Source organism: Cornus florida, unplaced genomic scaffold (genome assembly GCF_030987335.1).
Source record: "Cornus florida cultivar Cherokee Brave unplaced genomic scaffold, ASM3098733v1 CherokeeBrave_3.0.0_Hap2_Chr11, whole genome shotgun sequence".
Lineage (NCBI taxonomy): Eukaryota > Viridiplantae > Streptophyta > Magnoliopsida > Cornales > Cornaceae > Cornus > Cornus florida.
In genome coordinates this window covers 89,140,774-89,161,441 of record NW_026775581.1, presented here as the reverse complement: position 1 = coordinate 89,161,441, position 20,668 = coordinate 89,140,774, and the positions used below count along the sequence as shown (strand labels likewise).

Here is a 20,668-nt window from a genome sequence, read left to right as displayed (position 1 = left end):
ATTTGGGGCTAGATAGCTTAACCACGCTAGGGTAATTTCCCTAATTCCCTCTAGATTATATTAACGCCACGGACCATCGGTACCTCCTCGGCGTCCGGGTTTTCTCAAAACCCCTTATCAAAAATCTTTCCCAAAACTCATTTTTTTTTTTTTTTTTTTTTTTTTTTTTTTTTTTTTTTTTCAAAACATCATTCCCATTTCCTCCCAATGAAGTGCATGGATGCTTCATGTCGCAATTTAACTTACAACTAATTCAACTTAAACCACTAGCAAGCTTTACAAGAATTTTTCACAAAAATACAACATGCTTTCATTTAATAATAATATATCTAGCATGACAAATATATAAAATATGAATTCTAGTCCATATAAGCATGTTTGAATCACCACACATCCATTTACACATAATTAAACATTCTATATACAACATTTAAACAATTTTACAAGAATTTATACAACATAGGTATGCTAGATAACAATTTATACAATTATAATTCACTAAAATTCAAGAAATTATGAATTAAACACCCATACCTCACTTAGATGCAAAAACCGCCAAATGAGTCCAAAAATTCAAAATCCCTAGAATGCACCAAACAAGAAATTGCTTATATCAATGCGTACAAAGTCCCCAACCAACTCCGTGACTCCAATGAGTCCTGACCACTGGAAACCATTAGGGTTATCATCCTTCTAACTAGAACATACCACTAGTCAATACTAAATCTGTAAACAATGACTTCAGTCAATCCACACAAATACACGCATCACAAAAAGAATTCGTCAATCCAAGTTACCACGACATTCAACCATCTACTTCCACACGCGAGATCAAGGGAAACACTCAACCCCGGTCAAAACCAACTCGATTCATAAAATTGCACTAATGTTGTCCACATGAGACATTCCACCAGAAAGCTGTTGGATCCCATACACAGTAAGTCCAACCAGCAGCGCCTCACACAATTCGCGATAAATGCCTTAAGGCCCACAAAATAGTGGTTACAAACCGCTTAACGAACCAACACGCGAGCTCAACCCACAATCCCAAAGAAAGTCTTAAAACCATCTTTGATAACTACTGCCTTCAACAGCTATATCATAGCTGAACACTCATAACTGAAATCAAGAGAACCATCCAACCTATCAAATGTACCATCAGCATAGCTCAAGGATCAACTGATCCAATAACTGAAACTCCTTGGACACATAGTCCCATACTAAGTACACCTGAACACGTACAAAGGATACTATCAAACCCAAGCGAGACTCACTCTAAAATGGGATTGTACCACTACACATACGCAACGCACAATACCGTATTCCGACTGTCACCAAGCATACCAAAATCAATGATGATTGACCTATGACCCGACGTTATGTTAAGAAAAGACTGACTCAGAGAAATGGTTGGCCAGGCCATTCCCATTATCCATCCAACCTCAACACCGACGTCGTTTTTGTCCTCAAGTATACATACACACCAATCTCTATGTCTACTCTAGACACACGGTCTAACCATTCCCAACACACGAGTCACATCACAGTTACTAGACGCCACTGTTAGCTTCAAAACCCTAAGAAAACGTACACACCGATAACCAAGTCACGCCTCACGTCACATCGGTCATAACCTCTCGGAACATTTCCCACTTCCCACAAAACCAAGGACTTCACTTCCTACCGTGGAGGTAAGTGGAGTGATCTAGAACAAACCCCCACTCAGGATCCTCAACAAAGAGAGAACTCTAAAAAGTTCTTTCGCCCGTTGACATGCATAATTCCTATGTGGAGATACAAAACTCACAAACGACAAAGTCCTTGCCAGGACTAACACAAGAAGAAAGAAGATCAAGTCCTTCTACAGCAATAGAACAGAACACGCACTTATCGATACCTTGTATAAACTATGCCAAAAAAGAGGAACTGAACAGAGATGAAACAACTTGTACACTTATCATCCATTAGTAAAAGAGAACAGTGCCCCTTCCCAACACTAGGGCTAGATAACGACTTCTAAGACATCGCATCCCATCCTACCCAAAGAAGAACTTTATAAGTAAAAATCTATGCCCTTCATTCATAGAAACAACCAGGTTACGCTGACCACTACCTCAATAACCTTTAAAGTTACATGGATAAAACCCTTCTATCTTTAATCCATCAGTAAAACCATTACATAAGAGCTCAACTGCTCACAAAATACACATCATTATCCAATAAAACTGTCTAGAATACTTATACAGTCTTATAAATACATCACTGCTTTAATAAATAACGGTCATAACTGGTACATCATTACAACTTGAAACTCATACAAAATATCTCGAACTATATTCTGCCCCAAGGGCTCACATTAAGCATCATCAACATCACCCAGTCTGGAACCACACTACTGGATATGTCCACCATCCTGGCACAGATGAACCCGACACTGCACAAAGTGCACAGGCACCTATCCAAACTCACGGGTAGCCCCCTTTACCAGAACAACTGTGTGCAGGTACCTCCTGCCATATCCAATCTCGCAGGTATCCCCCACAATCAAAACTCGCAGATATCCCCTATTACAAAACTCGCAGGTATCCCCTGCTACACAGTCACAAGTAACCCCCATTACTGTACCAGACTCATAGGTATCCCCCGTTATGATACGACACGACTCACAGGTAGCCCCCGTTACAACATGACATAGTACACTGATAACAACATGATAAGATGCACATATGATAATGTGACATGACTTCCAAGTAATTATGCAACACGACTCACTCACAATCATGTAATTTGACTCATAGACAACCATGCAACATGACTTATAGGTGTCCTCCATTACAACACGACGTGACTCATAGGTAGCCCCCGTTACAACATGACACGACTCACAGGTATCCCCCGTTATAACACTAGCCGGCTCACAGGTGTCCCCCATTACAATCAACTCGACTCACAGGTATCCTCCATTACAACACATGTTGGCTCACAGGTGTCCCCCGTTACAACCGACACGACTTACAGGTATCCCCCGTTACAACACAATCACAGGTAACCCCCGTTACAAAACTTACAGGTAACCCCCGTTACATCCAGCACAACTGTGTACAGGCAACTGCCTAATCTCACAGGCATCCCCCGTTACATAAGAATCAATCACAGTAATATCTCATTTCCTTTGTGGACAATCCTTTTTCATGTAGCTCGACTGATCACACTGAAAACAAACTCCGAAACTAGGTCTATCAAGAGGACACTCCGCCTTGCGGTGTCCTGGCTGCTTATAGTGATAACACACCAAACTCGTCCTAGAAGACTATGAAGAAACACCAACAATAGGAGTAGCACCAACCGTCCGCTGCTCTTGAGAAAACAACAAAACACCTCTGTACCTCTTTCTATCCTAGCTCCCGGAAGAAGTACCCATACTTATACCTCATCCCTGAGAACCCACAATACCACTCATTTCTTGCCAATCTTTGGCTTATGCTTCTGCCATCAGTGCTCTCATAACCACTTCCAAATAATTCTTTAATCCCAAAAGTGTCACCCCCGGCCGAATAGAACGATTTAGACCACACACAAACTGCCATGTCTTCTCTTCTTCATTCACTAACACATCTGTAGTGAAACGTGAAAAAGAAGTAAACTTATTCTCATACTCTATCACTGACATGTCACCTTATTCAAACCCGTCAAACTGCGTCCTCAATTCTCGTCTCTTAGTCTGCGGAAAATACTTATCGGAGAAAAGATTCTTGAATGCATCCCAACTCATATTGTCAATATTGTGCGCGCTAGTCATGGTCTTCCACCATACTACCGCATCTCTAACAAACTTATACGTGGCTAAGGTGATCTTCAACCGATCATCGGGTATGTCTATTGCCCTGAAATACTTTTCAACTTCATCAAGCCAATCGTCTACAACTAACGGGTCTGGACCTCTCTCAAATGCTACTTTCATGAGTTTGTTAAATTGTAGTAGGTACCTAAGGTTCTACTTCATTTCTATCTACTGTGGCTGAATAACCGGTCGTAATACCACTGAAGGAGCTGTGGTATTTGTTAGAGTCTGAAAGGCTGAGGCTACAACCCTTGCTAATGGAACACCGTCCTCTGGTACTTATGGATTTTCATCCACTTCTCTAACTTGGTCTTATCCCAGTGAAACCCTATCCGACTGGGATGGCCCTTCACCAGCTCTCTCCTTAACTTCATATGGATCCATCATTTAATGTAGTCTTTAAGCGCGGTACTACAAAAACAATTAAATAATAAAAACAAGGATACATAGAGTAGCTCAATCCACGAGCTACGGTGCTTACACGATTCGTTCGATAAGGACTAAACATTCATAAACACAAAAGTGATCAAGCCCCTCACATACGTGGGTCAAAACCCTTCGCAACCCAACACCGCACTCCCACGAAATCTCAAACTCATTAACAAAGGAATGCGCTAGTCACACAAACATCCACTCCCTAATGGATGAACGACCACAACATAAACCCTAACACGCAACTACGTCCCAAAACAGAATCACAACTATCGTGCTCAAATAAAAGTTGTCACATCCTATAATATATGCTTTACATAACTCATGCTCAATTATATGCAATAAGAACTCATATAACATGCTTTTAATAATAATAACACTTAACAATTAAGCACGTAGTCAACTAAGCATACTTTCATCAACAGTAACAATTAACGAGTAAAAAACGTAGCAAATCAAGCATGCTTTAAACAAATTTAATCATATAAGTAATTGCACACATACATTTAACATTAAACAGTTGATTATGTTTTTACATTCAACAATTAATAAACTCAATGACCAATGAACACATAGGCATATACTAAACATAGTAACATCGAAGCACATAAGCACATAGCAATAAGTTATGCTTTTGAACCAAATAAGCACATAATGCTGTCAAACCCAATTCTAACTCTTCTAGGTCAACACTACCCATTGTCCTTAGGTTTTCGAACCTAAAGTCTTGATACCAAATTTGTAACTACCCAAACTGGAGGTCCGGATCACTAATCGGGTCCTTACTCGAACCCGAGGACATACTAGGGGTAAAATGGTCTTTTTACAATATGAAAGGATAATCCATCCTTAAACTAGTCAAATAAGGTTTAAAACAACTATTATAGTCATTCCATGAAGCTTGGTGAGGTTTTACAGTCACCGGTATGAATTCCCAAAAAAACACCCTGACCGGTTCAAGGTAAATTCTGACAGTGTTCCACTAAAACAACCATAACTCTCAACATGAGTGGAATTTGGAGATGGGGTTGATCTCATTGGAAATCTAACTCAAAATACTTGAAAATGGGCTCAAGAATGACCCTATTTGGGTTTGGAACGAAGAAGTTATGACCATCTAAAGTTAGATGATCAAAGCTGGTAAGCTGACAAGGCAATTTGTGCATACTAGAGGACTTGAACCGGTTCAAGAATCTTGAACCGGTTCAAGATGGGTAGTATGCCCACTCGAGAACCATTTGCAGCCCTTGAACGGTTCAATTAGGGCTGAACCGGTTCAAAACGTCCAGAACCCTAAAAATGCCTTAGAAAGCTTAAAAATCTTGGATTTTTATCAAAGCCCAAACCTGCACCAAATATTTCATTTGACAGTATAAAAACATAATTAAACTCTCGTACATTCAAATGAACCGAATACAAGCTCAATACATCATTTAAAGACCGAATTACACAAATCTCATTTTATACAATTTCCAAAGAATTAAATACAAGAATGAGTCCTCCAAAGCCAATATTTACATAGCTTGAATATATATAAAATGAAATGGATTCTAGTTACACTATTGTCCATGGATGCACATCATTTACTGACTCGTCTCCGCATTCCTGAAAAATGTTAATAATGATAGTGTGAGCTCAACAGCTCAATAGAGTATGCCTAAAGTACATTCCTAAAAATCCCGTGAGCCGCAACCAAAGAAAGGGAATCCAAGAAAAGGGATCATGGGACTATAAAGTATATCAATCATACGCCAATTTCATGAATTCATAAACCATTCCATCACACATGAAGATGCAAATGCCCCCTCCTTCCTTTACAACCCAACCTCACTAAGATCTTCATAACCATCACCTTAACTTACAACACAAACCATCATCTTACTTCCTAGCCTTCTCTCCCACATCAACCTTCATCCTCTCAACTCAACCTTATGCCAAGAATATGCATGTCATACAACCATTCATCAATATACAAGTCATGGTTTACATCATAGTTACATTAAAACATTGAAACATAAAAATTGATCACACAATTCATACTTTCTCATTTTCTCATAAAAAATAACATGCTTAGCATAAATACAAGAAAACCATCATATTCTCAATTCAAATAATTAGATCAAAACTACTTCATGCTTAACATCACAACCAAGAAGCTACAAACTAAGCATGTTTCACAAGATCAAGATATTCATATAAGAAAATTCATAAAACTCACTAAAATCATAGGAATTTATGCTTTAAACTTCCCCTACCTCAAGATAACAAGCCAAATCTCCAAACTCCAAACTTAAATCCCACCAAAAGCTTATAATACCAGTACCAAAACGTATCCCTTGCAATGATCTACAATTTGCTAACTCTGGCTTAACCCAAATCTTCTTCTAGCATGAAGAAGATTTGGGTTAAGTATGAAGAAATTTTAGAGAGAAGGGAAAGAGTAATATAGATAAAGAAAGAGAATTGTGGAGTGAGAGGAAAAGGGTGGCCCGAAAATGAAGGGAAAAATGAAAGAAATAGCCTAAAATGAAGCCACCTCATTGTCTCTAGAATATTCTAAGTTGGTCCATGAGACCAAAATGACAAAAATGCCACTCATCTTTCAATGAAATACCATTCTTACCCCACAATTATCTATCTCTAATACATAGATATAGATGTATACATATATATGAGAAAAGTCCATTATGCCCTTTTCTTAAAATGACAAAACCGGGAGAAGTTCCTAAGTTCGGAAATCGTCTCGACCTCCAGAAATTCTAAAAATGAAACTGTCACTTCTAATTGACTTAAAATAATTAAAAATATACTTCTAAAACCCTCGGCTCGAAAAAATGACCAAAACACCCCTCGGGGCCCTCGTGGCACACAAAATAAGGTAAGAATTAAAATAATCCAGAAAAATCAAATAAATTCCCTAAAATAGAAAATAGGGAAAATCGGTAATATTACAGCATAGGAGTAGTAGAAGCAGATCGTGCAGACTGCTGCCCCTGAAACTAAGATGAACTACCCTATTCATTTTTCATGACTGCCTATCTGAAGATGGTCCTACATTCTTCTTTTACTTCCACTGTTCCCTTCCTACATTTCTATCTTTAGCTTCTGCCTCTAGTATTAATGCTCTTTCCACTGCCTCTGCATAAACTTTGAAGTATTGAGCCGTTATCAATGGCCTCATTCGGTAATGAAGACCGGAAACAAACTTCCAAGTCTTATCAGCCTCATTTCTCACTATCTCTGGAGCAAAGTGAGAAAAAGATGTGAACTTGTTCTCATACTTTGTCATTAACACATTGCCTTGTATAAGATCATCAAATTGCTTCCTTAGCTCCCACATCTTGGTAATTAGAAAATATTTCTCATAGAATAGCTTTTTTAAACATATCCCAACTTATGTCTTCAACCTTGTGCTAGTTAGTGGCTGACTTCCACCAAAGCTTAGCATCCTTAGAAAACTTGTAAGTAGCCAAGATGATTTTTAAATGATTATCCGTCACATCCATAGAAGTCAAGTGGTTTTCCATTTGGTCTATGTAGTCGTCCGCTACCATTAGGTCTACACCACCCTCAAACATCATTGGCATCTACTTTGAAAATCTAGTAATCAACTTGAGACGTTTCTGCGCTACCGTCTCCTCTACCTGTACTACCGGTTATGGTACCGGTTGCGGAAGAGAAGCAATTATAGCCCTTAAGGCTCTCTGTAACGAACGGTTCAGTGCCAGATCAGTTGAACCTTCACCCTTTTCGATGGGTGTCTCAACATTGTCCCTTCCAGTAGGAACACGTCTTTGGGGAATCAAGTCCCTAAGAAGTGTATCCTCATCAACTGGCTTCGCGGGATTGGAGCTAAAGTTTTCACCAACATCACCCCTTGTCAGCTTAGGCCAACACCCCTAGGTTCTTTTCGCAGTGGCATCGTGCAATAAAACAAGAAAACGGTTCAATAACGATAACACTAAGGTCTAACCGTAAACAACTCAACATGAAAGGATTCTATACTAACACTTAGCATGCAATGCTATGCATTAAGCACATTAGCATAAACATAAACACATAAGCACGTAAGCAAGTAAAAGTTAAGCATGTTTTTCAAATAACAAAACACTTTAGCAAATAGCCACATAGATATACAACTAACTTCCCACGTACACAACCCTACGTCCTAAGGGTTTTCGAACCATTGCTCTGATACCAAATTTGTAATGACCCTAAAATGATACCAATTATAAAAAAAAAAAAAAAAAAAAAAAAAAAAAAATCGGCATGACCTCTACTAAAAAAGGTCCTACAACAACCTACTTAAATGCATAAAAATGTAATGGCCTCTCTTAGACCTTAAAAATTTATCTAACCTATCCCAATACACAATGTAAATAATAGATTTGAACATTCATTTCATCCATTCATTATGCCTCAACATAGTTCATTTCATGGTGGAACAACTACATACCATTTAATCCAAATATCATAATTACAGTCCCAAAAATATGGTTTAGATCAAAAGTTCATGTCTTACAACGTTTAGACAACTTATATTAAAGTTACAACCCATGAATATAATTACAATAACAAGAGTCCATAAGTCTCAGTACAGAATACAATATGCTAAGTTTTACAAAAAATAGTGAGACTTAGATACAAAAACAACAAAATGATCTTCTAATCCATACTAGGCCTGTGGTGGAACGTCATCCGCCACTTCTTTTCTGTGACTTGAAAATGTTAAATATAAGGGGTGAGCAAATTGCTCAATAGGTAGTGCCTAAGACACACCTCTTGTGATCTCGTGAATCCAAATAATGAATAGAAATAGAAGGAACGAGATCATGCTATGCAGGGAGAAAATACAACAAATTACAAGACCAAAATGGACAATGTGATGCTATGGAATGCTATGTTGTGCTATGTCGCTCCCCGTTTTCAAAATCACTTCTATTCTCTACTTTTTAAACCGTTAACATAACCCGTCCCAAGGTAACTCCCTGGCGACACGAGAGAAGGATTAGCTACTGTCCCTGACTCTTGGTAACCTCGCGGTGTCAGTTAGGGCCAGATAGCTCAACCACGCTAGGATAATTTTTCTAGTTCCCTCTAAGTTATATTAACGCCATGGACCCTCGGTATCTCCTCGGCGTCCGAGTTTTCTCAAAACCCCTTATCAAAAATCTTTCCCAAAACCTTTTTTATTTTATTTATTTATTTATTTATTTATTTTTTCAAAACATCATTCCCATTTCTCCTCAATGAAGTGCATGGATGCTTCATGCCACAATTTAACATTTCACAACTAATTCAACTTAAACCACTAGCAAGCTTTACATGAATTTCCCACAAAAATACAACATGCTTTCATTTAGTAATAATTTAGCATGGCAAACATATAAAACATGAATTCTAGTCCATATAAGCATGCTTGAATCAGCACACATCCATTTACACATAATTAAACATTCCATATACAACATTTAAACAATTTTGCAAGAATTTATACAACATAGGCATGTTAGATAACAATTTATATAAGAATAATTTACTAAAATCTAAGAAATTATGAATTAAACACCCCTACCACACTTAGATGCAAAAACCTCTAACTGGGCCCAAAAATTCGAAATTTGTAGAATGCACCAAATAAGGAATTGCTTATATCAACGCGTAGATCTCGTCGGGCTATTCGATTTGCCGCAAATGGCATCCAAAAATTCTAAGTGGTTGGAAAGGAATCACAGCTTGAATTTTGATGTGAAAAGAAAAAGAAAAAAAATGAGAAAATTGAGGGGGAGAGAAATATTACGCGGAGAGAGAATTTGGAGGCCAAAGTGGCCTTTTGGCCAATTAAAATATATTAGTTAATCTAACTCATATTTTGGTTATACCATTAACTTCAAAATGGAAAATTTGAATTACCTAGATTAACGATAGTCGGCATATCAACCAACACCCAAATTGATCGAATCAAACTCCAGTTAGAGTTAAAATGAACAAAAAAGGATTACGAGTTATAATAACTAATTTATATGACACCTCCAAAATAGGATCACAAGATTAACGATAGTCAGCATATCCAGTCAATGCAAGATTGAACATTTAAATCAGGAGTATGGTTCGAAAGATGGACCTCAAGGATTTATCTCCCTGCCTATGCAACTATGACGTGGAGTCATTTGAAATATAATTAAGAAAAATTTATTGCACTTTACCCTTAAAACTTTAAAATTATGAGAAAAAACTAAAGAGTGGTGGTATGTCCTCTAAAAACTGAGGATGGAAATCACTCCGAAAGCTTCAAGCAAATCTTTCAAAAAATGATTCGATTACGGAGAAACAACTATTTTTCTAAATTTTTAACCAAAAAAAAACTATTTTTCTAAATTAAAATTATATGAAGAGTTGAGATCCGATCTTTGCTTCATTGTTTGTGAAAATTTTAAAATGCTAGTGGCACCACTTGTCAATGCATCCTACATTAATTTTTTAGCCTAAAAAGATACTGTAGTATTTACGATCACACGGCTTGCAACTTAGAGAGCAGTTATGATTCTATCTCAGATCTTGGCGTCCATCAGATTTTTCTGCTAGATCCATATCCGTTGCTTTTCCCGTCTTCCTTTTCGCCTTTGTCTTTACCGTTATAGCTAGCGTCAGTTAAAGATGGAGTTTCAGCATTTGGGTCATGAAATGTCCGAGATCGAACACCCACTTCACCCACGACACCGTCTCTCCCGCTGCCATGTGAACGACTACAGTTACGATCGTAGATGCGATGCCTGTGGCAGGTGGCCAGAAGGCTTCTGCTTTCGTTGTTCTAAATGTAAATTTACGCTCGATAACGAATGTTATCGACTCACTCCAACCAAAAGCCTTGATGGTGATGAGCACCGGATTCCACATCTACACTATAGTCATTCCATGATTCTCTGCGATGTAATTGACAACAATTTTAGTAGATCCTGCTATGCATGCGGGCTACCCATTGATGAGAATTCAGTCTATGTTTGCCTTGAATGCAAGTGCGTACTCCACAAATCATGTGGTGAATTGCAACCAGAGAACTCTCATCCCTTCCACCAACACCCTCTCCGACTCATAAAAGGAGAGGATGATTTTGGTAACAGTCAACAACGCAAGGGCTCCAGGCGACCCAAGGAATATTATTTCAAGTGCCATGCCTGTGGATACAAGGGGGGCTACTACTTCAGTTGTTCTGAGTGCAAGTTTGAACTCGATCTTGTTTGCACTTCTTCATTAACACCCACCACCAAAAACAACCATGAATTAGGTGGTCATGATCAAGATCTTGGCCACCCGCATCCCTTGATGCTGTGTGATTCAACCTTTGATAATTTTGTCCGTTCTTGCTCTGCTTGCACGTTGCCTTTTGATCAGGGTTCAGTGATCTATGTTTGCCTTGAATGCAAAATTTTACTGCACAAATTATGCATTGGCCGATTGAAACCAAAGATCAAACACCCCTTCCACCCGCAACACTCTCTCACCCTCGTCTCTCGACACCACCATCAGTCAACGGTCTGTAAGGCATGTGGAGGTACTTATTTTGGCTGCACCTACGACTGTTCAATTGATGGTTGCGACTTCACTATGCATGCTAAATGTGCTTCACTAGTCCCCACCATATGGTCTGAACTTCACGACCACCCTCTTGCTTTCTTCAACAAGAGCGAATCTCACTACTTGGACTGCAGGGCTTGTACCGAATATATCTATAAAGATGCTGCTTTCTTTTCTTGTGTGGATTGCAAGTTTTTTCTCCATGTCCATTGCAATCCAACACTACCCAAAACCATCAAACATGAATGTCACATACATCCTCTCACGTTAACCGATTCCCTGGTCAAATACCATCCTGATGATGGTGAGGATGCAGAGCTATACTGTGATATCTGCGAGGGAAGAAGATATCTACTTGACAGCACCTACTTTTGTGATGATTGCAAATTTGTTGCTCATTTCGACTGTGTACACCATGAGGTATGTCCAAAAATTAGGAATAAAAAACAAGAACATCTTTCACACAAATATATATATATAAATATATTCGGTCTGTGTTCAACCCAAATTTTCATATGTCTTACTCTTTAAAAAAAAAAAAAAAAATCTTTCTATCATTTTTTTGTCATTGCATATATGATACCATTTCAATGCATATTAGGTTGTACGTTTACAAGAGGAGGAGAGGACTTTGGCCTGCAAAAATCCTGTGGATGCAAAGATGTATACACCAATTGAAGTAATTGAAGAGAAGAGTACAGATGCTGTGGCTAGCAATGTTTCAGACATAAAGGGAACAGAGCAGGAGACCACCAGTTCATCTTCAAGTGAAAAAGGTGGGGTATACTCTGTCAGTCCTGAACTGGAAGAGGAGATCAAGATGCTTTGGGAAGAAGTAAATCCACGGTTGACAAAATTAGAGGCACTAAATACCAATTTAGAGGCACTTGAGTCAATGCGTGCTACACGTTATGCACTTCAAAACTCAGGTGACAAATTGGATCAATCTACTGAAGGTAAGGAGTAGAGCTGAGCTGAGCCAGTAGCTACAGATTGCAGTGGTTGTTAGGGTGTTGTTTATGTTTGACTTGAAGTCATATAATTGCATGAATGATCAAACTGGAGTTTATTACTACTGTTCATCTAATCATGGTTCATTCTATTTAAAAAAGAAAAGAAATTACTAATGATTTCATACATATCATTGCAAAATGGTCTCACAAGACTTTATTAATACATTACAAAGAAATCTCAATATTAATAGAACTCTTTTGAGTGTCAAATATTCCAACACCATTTAATAATTTTTCCTTAGTTTTAAGAGTGACATCCTTACTATTCCTTCTCGATCTACTCTAACATGACACTGACTTTTTAATATCTGCTATAGATATTGAGTGCATCTTCATTGCATCCCAGTTTAGATTCATAATTTCTTAATGTTTTGTTCCCTAAATTTACTTTTCTATATCCGTAGGTTTTCCATAAGACATACATTTGGCACACCTCACAAAACTAGACTTTCATGGACTTGCAAAAAGGATATGGCGCAAGCTAGCTAGCAGACAATTCCATTTCTTTTTATTTTTATTAAAATTTAAAAACGTCAAATTACTATAAATTTTAGCTTATTATTTTTATAAACCACTAAATGATGATAAAGAGAGAACCATCTTTTCCAATATATTCCAAATCTATTTGTTGGAAATTGTCTCAAATTGAATTTTTTTTAAAAAATTTCCTCTTCTTTACTTTCTGTTTTAGAGTAAATTTTAGGCAAAAGTATATTAAACACTCCTCAACTATCAAATGTCTCAATTAAGTCACCTTGACGCTGAACAAATAGAATAATGATTGTCTTTCTTGAGAGAATATGGGATGTGAAAAGAGAAAAAATAGAATAATTAATTATCATTATTTGAAACCAAATTTCTGTTAATTCTTTTTTTCCCCTAATTTTCTTTTAAATCTTCATCCTTATAGAATTCAAATCTATACATAATTTAATAACATGAATTCAATTTATGCTGGAATCTTCATTTTCTCTTAAATATTCACAAAGCTACAATATTTTTTCACGATTTCTTTGCCCTAAGCTTTCGAAGTGGGCTTTTTTTCGTGAATAAAAAACCTAATTTTCTAACTATCTACATGTGCATATATATATATATATACAAAACAATAAAAGTAGAGAGAAACCTAATTTGATTTGTCTTATTCATCTCTCTCTTCAATGAAAAATTTAGTTTAGTTAGTTAGTTTAATGAGAACCCAATAAAAGCAAAAAAAACATATATAATATAATTACACATATATAAATATGGAAGCACAATCTAATTATAAATCATATATTCATACGTTGTTTATACGGATGCCAAAATACTCCGTCGCCATTAAGAACAGTAATGAGGTGATTAAATGGTTTTGAAAGGGTTATGGTGGTTAGGTTTAAAAACCCACATGGTTATTGGTTATAGCGCGGGAATGTAAAAGGTCACCTTGCTCGTCTTGTTTATAGTAATAAATTACAATTTTATTTTTATACTTTATTTTATATTCAATAATAGTATATAGATTAGGCAAATCCTTATTTATTCTATTCTAATTACAAAATATTTTTTTTTGTGTTATTATTATTTGAAAACTTCTATATATATTATTTTGATTTTTCTATAATAATATTAAGTATCAAGTTTAAATTGAGAAGTTGAATCTTATTTTTATTTGTATAAAAGAAAAGAAATTATTAAAATTTGTTTTATTATTTACTTTTGTTAGATTCGTAATACAATTATGAATGTATTCTACAAAATTCTTCACCGCTCCACACTACCTCATTTAATAAACGATATTGTATGGGTGTAAGGATAGCTATGCTAAATGAGGATGGAAATGGAGTTCGTGTTCCCTGTTCCAAGTCGCCCCATTTTCATCCTTACGTAATACCTGTACTCTATTTTGGCATGAAAAGATGTAAGCAAGTGATAAAAGAGTTGTTTTGTATGATATTTAGGGCATGTTTAGTTTGTAATTATAGAAACAATTTTTTGCTCAAAATGTCTGTTTTAAAAAAATAAAGAGTTGTTTTGTATGATATTTAGGGCATGTTTAGTTTGTAACTATAGAAACAGTATTTTTGCTCAAAATGTATGTGTTAAAGAATTATAAAAGTATATTTTCTAACAATAATTTTCTGTTTTTTGAATTCTTAAAATCGTTTTCAAAATTATAAACCAAACAAGCCCTTGGTATTCTACTATCTACTGTTCTGTATCTTTTGAATGGAGACTTTTCTCTTCTCATCCATGGATAGAAATCGGGTTAGTTGTGCTGACTGCTAGGCGACTGATATGTTGTGCTTTTATGTGTTTGTGAGTTGTTTGAGATTAAAGCTTCAATTGGCATAATAACACTATTCAAGACCAATCCAAACAACACAAGTTTGAAAAAAAAAAAAAAAAAAAAAAAAAACTGAGCTCGATAACCACCACTGAAAAGTCCACCCACTATCAATCCGATTAGTTTCCTGAGTCTTCGTTGCCCATGTCTTCATTGCCTGAGTCCTCGTTACTTGAGTCCTTGCTGCCCGAATTCTTCTCCAAAAGCGCATTTAATTTTGACATCAATGGCTCTAGTTCTTTTGTTTCTGTTTCTATCTTTTTGTGAAGCTCTGCAATCTTGTTATCAATGTTTCCTAACCACTCTTCTTCTTGTACGCGTAGAACCTAGATAATAAAAATAGAAAATAAAACGTCAATTAGATATTAAAATAAAATTTTGATTTTGCAATAGATACAAAAGTATGACAAAAAAAATCAATATATTTTTATTCTTTGTTATCTCAAAATAAATGTCAAAGTATTTTTTTAATTATTTTTTATTTATCATACCAATTTAATTTCCTTACATTGAAAGTATAAAAAGTAAACTATCACATGTACCTATTATGGACATATTTGGTAATTCATTCACTTCCGATATAAAATATTAAGCTCAATTTACTTGGAGCATTTTTAACAGTTGTATATATATATATATATATATATATATATTAATGTAAATCTCATGTGTCATAATAGATTTATACAAAAAAATTAAATTATTTATTTTTAGTTCAAGCAATTGTTTTATACTTTTTGTATAAAAATATATCCCAATAACAATCAATCAGTGTCATCTTGGACCCCCACATAATTTTTACAAACTTAGGGTTGATTCGTTAATACAATGAGAAAGAGGGAGGAGAAATAAAATATATGCTGATGTGGTTTTAAAATAATTATAATAAAAAAATATCAAATCAAAATATAATTATAAATTTTTTAAAGAAAATTATGTAAATTATGATTTTTATTTACTAGAACTAGAATTTTTTTTATTTTTATTTTTTTTTATAGTGTCTAGTTTTTATTAAAGATTTAATAGAAATGATCTCTCAATCGAAGATATATAGGAATACTTGAATTCAAATTATTATGTTATATTAGGGTTAGATTCGATCTATTAAGATAAGTTTTTCTATATTTTCTCCCTTTATATATATATATATTAAGATATTTCTTATATTAAAAAATTGTTTTTAAAATACACTTAACAGGAAAATAAATTGACATATAAGCAGATCACAAAAATTATAGCATTTTCATTAATTGATTTGCAATATTATGTGTCAACAAAAGAACATTTACTTGTATTTTTTCAACTTTTACTAGTGAAATTAAATGTGGGTGTACCTCAGGGAGGACGGAATGACAATCAACATGGGCAACAAAGTGGCATTCTGCACAGTAATAAGTGGGGTGATGCAAGTCTCTTATTTCCTCGCAGGCATCACAGATTAACTCCACATCATCATCTTCATCTGGACGATCTTTGACTGGGAAATTGGTTAGAGCAAGGGTATGTAAATGATACTCAATTTTGATAGTCTTTGGTAAAGTTGGATTGCAACGGACGTGGAGATTGTAATTGCACTCCACACACCGTAAGAATTCGGTGGAGTTGTCGCCACAAACATTACACCGAAACTTATCGTGCCTGATGCTTTTGAAGGAAGCAAGAAAGTGCTTGTGAAGTTCAGACCATATAGTGGGCATGAACGAAGCACATTTCGCATGCATAGAGAAATCGCATTTACGCCGGTCTTCACATAAGCATCTGTAGGTGCAGCCATAAAGTGACCCGGAGCAAGCCCCACACCAGTATGTACCACCTGCAGGTCGAGGTAGAAGAGTGAGAGGGTGGTGTGGGTGGAAGGAGTGGTGTTTGATCTCTTCTGCCAATTCAAAGCATGATTTGTGCAGCAATGTTTTGCATTCAAGGCAAACATAGATTGAGTCGTCCTTAAAAGGTAGATTGCAAGCGGAACACGAACGGTAAAAGTTCTTGCCATCCCTATGACACAGAATCAAGGGATGGGTTTTGCCGAGGTGTTTAATAGTCTGCTGCTCAACACCTTCTTCATGGTCTTTGGTTGGTGTCAGCGGAATGCAATTAAAGTCCAGCTGAAAATCACAGACAGAACAACAGAAGAAGAAGCCTTTTTGATTGTACCCACAGGCGTGGCACACCTTAGGATCAAACATAGAGTTTAGAAATCTGAGGGTGAGAGGACCATGTAGGGGGTGAAGGGGGTGTTTGATCTCTCGCGGCAATTCAGCACCCAATCGGTCTATGTTAAGCACGCAGTTCTCTGGAGTTGGGATCTGTATCCGGCACTCGAAACAGTAAGCTTCTAATTCATTATCAATATTCTCAAGAAACATCAAAGGGTGCCCGTGTATGAAATCTTGAATCTGTTTCTCTGACATTATTTAGTATTGGTGAGGAAGGAAGGGGAGAGGGAAAGGATGAAGAGGGATGGCTTGTACCTTGTGGGAATAAAAGTTATAATTTAAAGCACCAAGTCAGTTAAAGAGGGAGGGAGAGGGAAGGGGGAAAGGAACTTATGAGTGAAGGACTGATAAGGGTTATTAATTTAATTAATAGTATTTCGTTTACATTTCAAATCCAAAACTGATGACATGCATGCACTTATTGATTGAGGTCTTCTTTAACACTCATTAGTAACTACGTATTCAACTGACAACATTATGTCTACTGTTGGTGGAGTCCCAAAGTCATAGAATGCTTAAAAAAAAAAAAAAAAAAATGAGTTTAGTTTCATCTCTAGTGGGCTACAGATCTAATCTACAACATTAATACATGGCAAAATCGGAGTATTTAATTTAATGCAACTTTTTCTTATTTTTTTAGGACATATTTAAGATCAGCACATTGGTTGGTGTATTTTGACTTGTGACTAATTATTTTACATCTTTAAGATCTAGTACATATATAAATATGGCAGATCCAGATCTGATGCACGGAGGTTTTTCTTTTTTCTTTCTAATTCATTGACGTATAACTTAAATTAAATACCAATGGGTCATTGTTTAAGGAGGAGGTATGGACAGATAAAGCGGAAATGTAATATATTACAAGTTGTTGAAATAAAAATATTTTTGCGGGTTGTCTTTTTCTTTTTCTTTTTTTTTTTTTTTTTCTTTTTTTTTTTTTTTTGTGTGGTAAATTTGCAACTTTTGTAACAATTAAGCTAGTTAGAGGACCAAGATCACCTCTAGTCCCACAGTGCCCCATTTCCTCTATTTTGGGTCAATGAACAGTGTTAACTATGCTTGGGTAAAAAATGTATTTTTGGAATAAATTTTGGTATATATATATATATATATATATGTATGTATATACTATTGAAGAATATCCTTTTTGTTCCTTCCCTTATTTCTGCTTCCTCTTCCCTCCCTCATTTTAGGCGACATTTGAAATAGAAATAAAATCCCGCCCTAACCTTCGTCTCTCCCAAAATATGAATGAAGCCATTTTAGAAATTTATTTCTTTCCAAATAGAATTCAGCAGTAGCGATTGTTCTGTGAATCAATCCAAAACTTGGATACTACAAATTGCTTCCAAATTGGAGCAGTGATTCTGTTAGCCGCAATGAAATTGCAGATTCTGATTTCTTCTAAAAAGAAGCAGCAGTGGATCTTCAAAGCTAAGCGGGTGTGTATTTCCAAATCGAAGTACGAAATCGCCTTATTTCCAACCCTAATCAGGTACAATTCATAATTTTGAGATTTAATTTTGAAGGAAATCATCTTATTACCTTAAGAACTGAATGGCAGAAACAAATATATATAGACACAATTTTGGTAAGAAACCCATAAATAGAAAATTATTGGTGAATTTGAATTGATCGCTATTTTATTATGCAGTTATTAGAAGTTTTAATGTTTGTTTGCGAGGATAAAAAATGAAAGGATTTGTAGGGTACATGACTGGCTAGAAAATAGTGTTTCAGAATATTGCAATGTTAAGAAAATGTTTGGTCGTTGGACTTGCATCGCAACATTTTCTTAAGTTATATCCCAACTTTCTCCTAATAAGCATCCCAAATTCTTCCTTATTTACATTCCAATATTTTTGTAAAGTGAGTCACAACATTTTCCTAACGTACATCCCAAAACCCAGAAATAGAAAATTATTGGTGAATTTGAATTGATTGGTATTTTATTATGCAATTATTAGAGATTTTAATGTTTGTTTGTGAGGATAAAAAATAAGAGGAGTTGTAGGGTACATGACTGGCCGGAAAAGAGTGTTACAATGTTAAGAAAATGTTTGGTCGTTGGGCTTGCATCGCAACATTTTCCTAAGTTGCTTCCCAACTTTCTCCTAATAAGCATCCCAAATTCTTCCTTATCTACATTCCAATTTTTTTATAAAGTGAGTCACAACATTTTCCTAACGTACATCCCAAAATTTTCGTAATATAAATCCCAAAGTATTTGTTAAGTATATCTCAAAATTTTCCTAATGTGAATCCCAAAGGTTTCGTAAATCACATCCCAACTTCTTGGAAAGGTACATCCCAATTTTTTTCTAAGGTGAGTCGCAACTATTTCGTAAGGTGAATCCCAATTGTTTGGTAACGTAAATCCCAAGTTTTGTGTAATATTAATCCCAACATTTTCAGAAAGTGTATATGAAATTAGCATCAGTTGGTTGAACATATATGTTCTGTTGTAGCAACAAGGATTTTTATCGTCGTTTGTCTGGGATATACTTGATTGATACATGCAAAGAAATGAAATGAATGAGATATATGTCAAATTTAATTTCTCATACATGTGAAAATGTTTTTTATTTGATTGGTCATACTTGTGAAAAGATTTTGTATTTAAGTCATTGAGATGGAACATACTTGGGATGTAGAAGTAAAATTATTTTTTGTTAATTTAATATTTTGTGCATATGTGAGAAAAGGTTTTGTATTTGAGGCGTTCAAATGGAAGGTGAAGTAAATAATAATATTCAGGACACAATAAACGGACGAAACGTTCCTGTTATATATCTAGAAGTGATTAAATGGAAACCAAGGTATAAAATGGAGTTTGATAGTGAGGAAGAGGCATATGATTTTTACAGTGCATATGGTGGTCGAATTGGTTTTAGCATCTGGAAGGAGTATGGTAATAAAGTTAATGGAAGAATTAAATCAAGGGCGTTAGTTTATAGCAAGGAAGGTGTGAAGGGGTCTGACAAACGGGATACATTTAGAAAGACTCCCCAGGCTGAAACATGAACCAATTGCGGTGCACGAATGGTTATTAGATAGGACAAGACAAAGGCAAAGTATATAGTTTCTAAATTTGTAGAAAGTCACAACCATCCATTCATAATTGCTGAATGCAACCACATGATACCGTCCCAGCGACGAATTTCCTTAGTCTAGGCCATCGATGTTGAGTTGGCTTCGAATTCAGGAGTTTCGGCTTGTAATGCATATGAGTTGATGGGAAGGCAGTCTAGTGGCAAAGAAT

General features: G+C 35.8%; 2 protein-coding genes across 2 annotated transcripts; one reads left to right on the top strand and one right to left on the bottom strand.

The window, feature by feature from the left end:
- The first annotated feature begins 10,930 nt into the window (after positions 1-10,930).
- On the top strand, positions 10,931-12,815 carry LOC132281507 (uncharacterized). The gene is made up of 2 exons (XM_059783206.1): positions 10,931-12,268; positions 12,450-12,815. The coding sequence occupies exons 1-2, from the start codon at positions 10,931-10,933 to the stop codon at positions 12,813-12,815; spliced, it is 1,704 nt and encodes a 567-aa protein (XP_059639189.1).
- A 2,491-nt stretch (positions 12,816-15,306) lies between these two features.
- On the bottom strand, positions 15,307-17,598 carry LOC132281506 (uncharacterized). Its single transcript, XM_059783205.1, has 2 exons — positions 16,522-17,598; positions 15,307-15,513 (listed from the first exon to the last, which is right to left on the bottom strand). The coding sequence occupies exons 1-2, from the start codon at positions 17,596-17,598 to the stop codon at positions 15,307-15,309; spliced, it is 1,284 nt and encodes a 427-aa protein (XP_059639188.1).
- Between the last annotated feature and the right edge of the window lie 3,070 nt (positions 17,599-20,668).

Coding starts and splice junctions, on each gene's coding strand:
- LOC132281507 (XM_059783206.1), top strand. CDS start 10,931: ATGGAGTTTCAGCATTTGGGTCATGAAATGTCCGAGATCGAACACCCA. Junction 12,269..12,449: donor TCGACTGTGTACACCATGAG/GTATGTCCAAAA, acceptor AATGCATATTAG/GTTGTACGTTTACAAGAGGA.
- LOC132281506 (XM_059783205.1), bottom strand. CDS start 17,598: ATGTCAGAGAAACAGATTCAAGATTTCATACACGGGCACCCTTTGATG. Junction 15,514..16,521: donor GTCATTCCGTCCTCCCTGAG/GTACACCCACAT, acceptor TTTATTATCTAG/GTTCTACGCGTACAAGAAGA.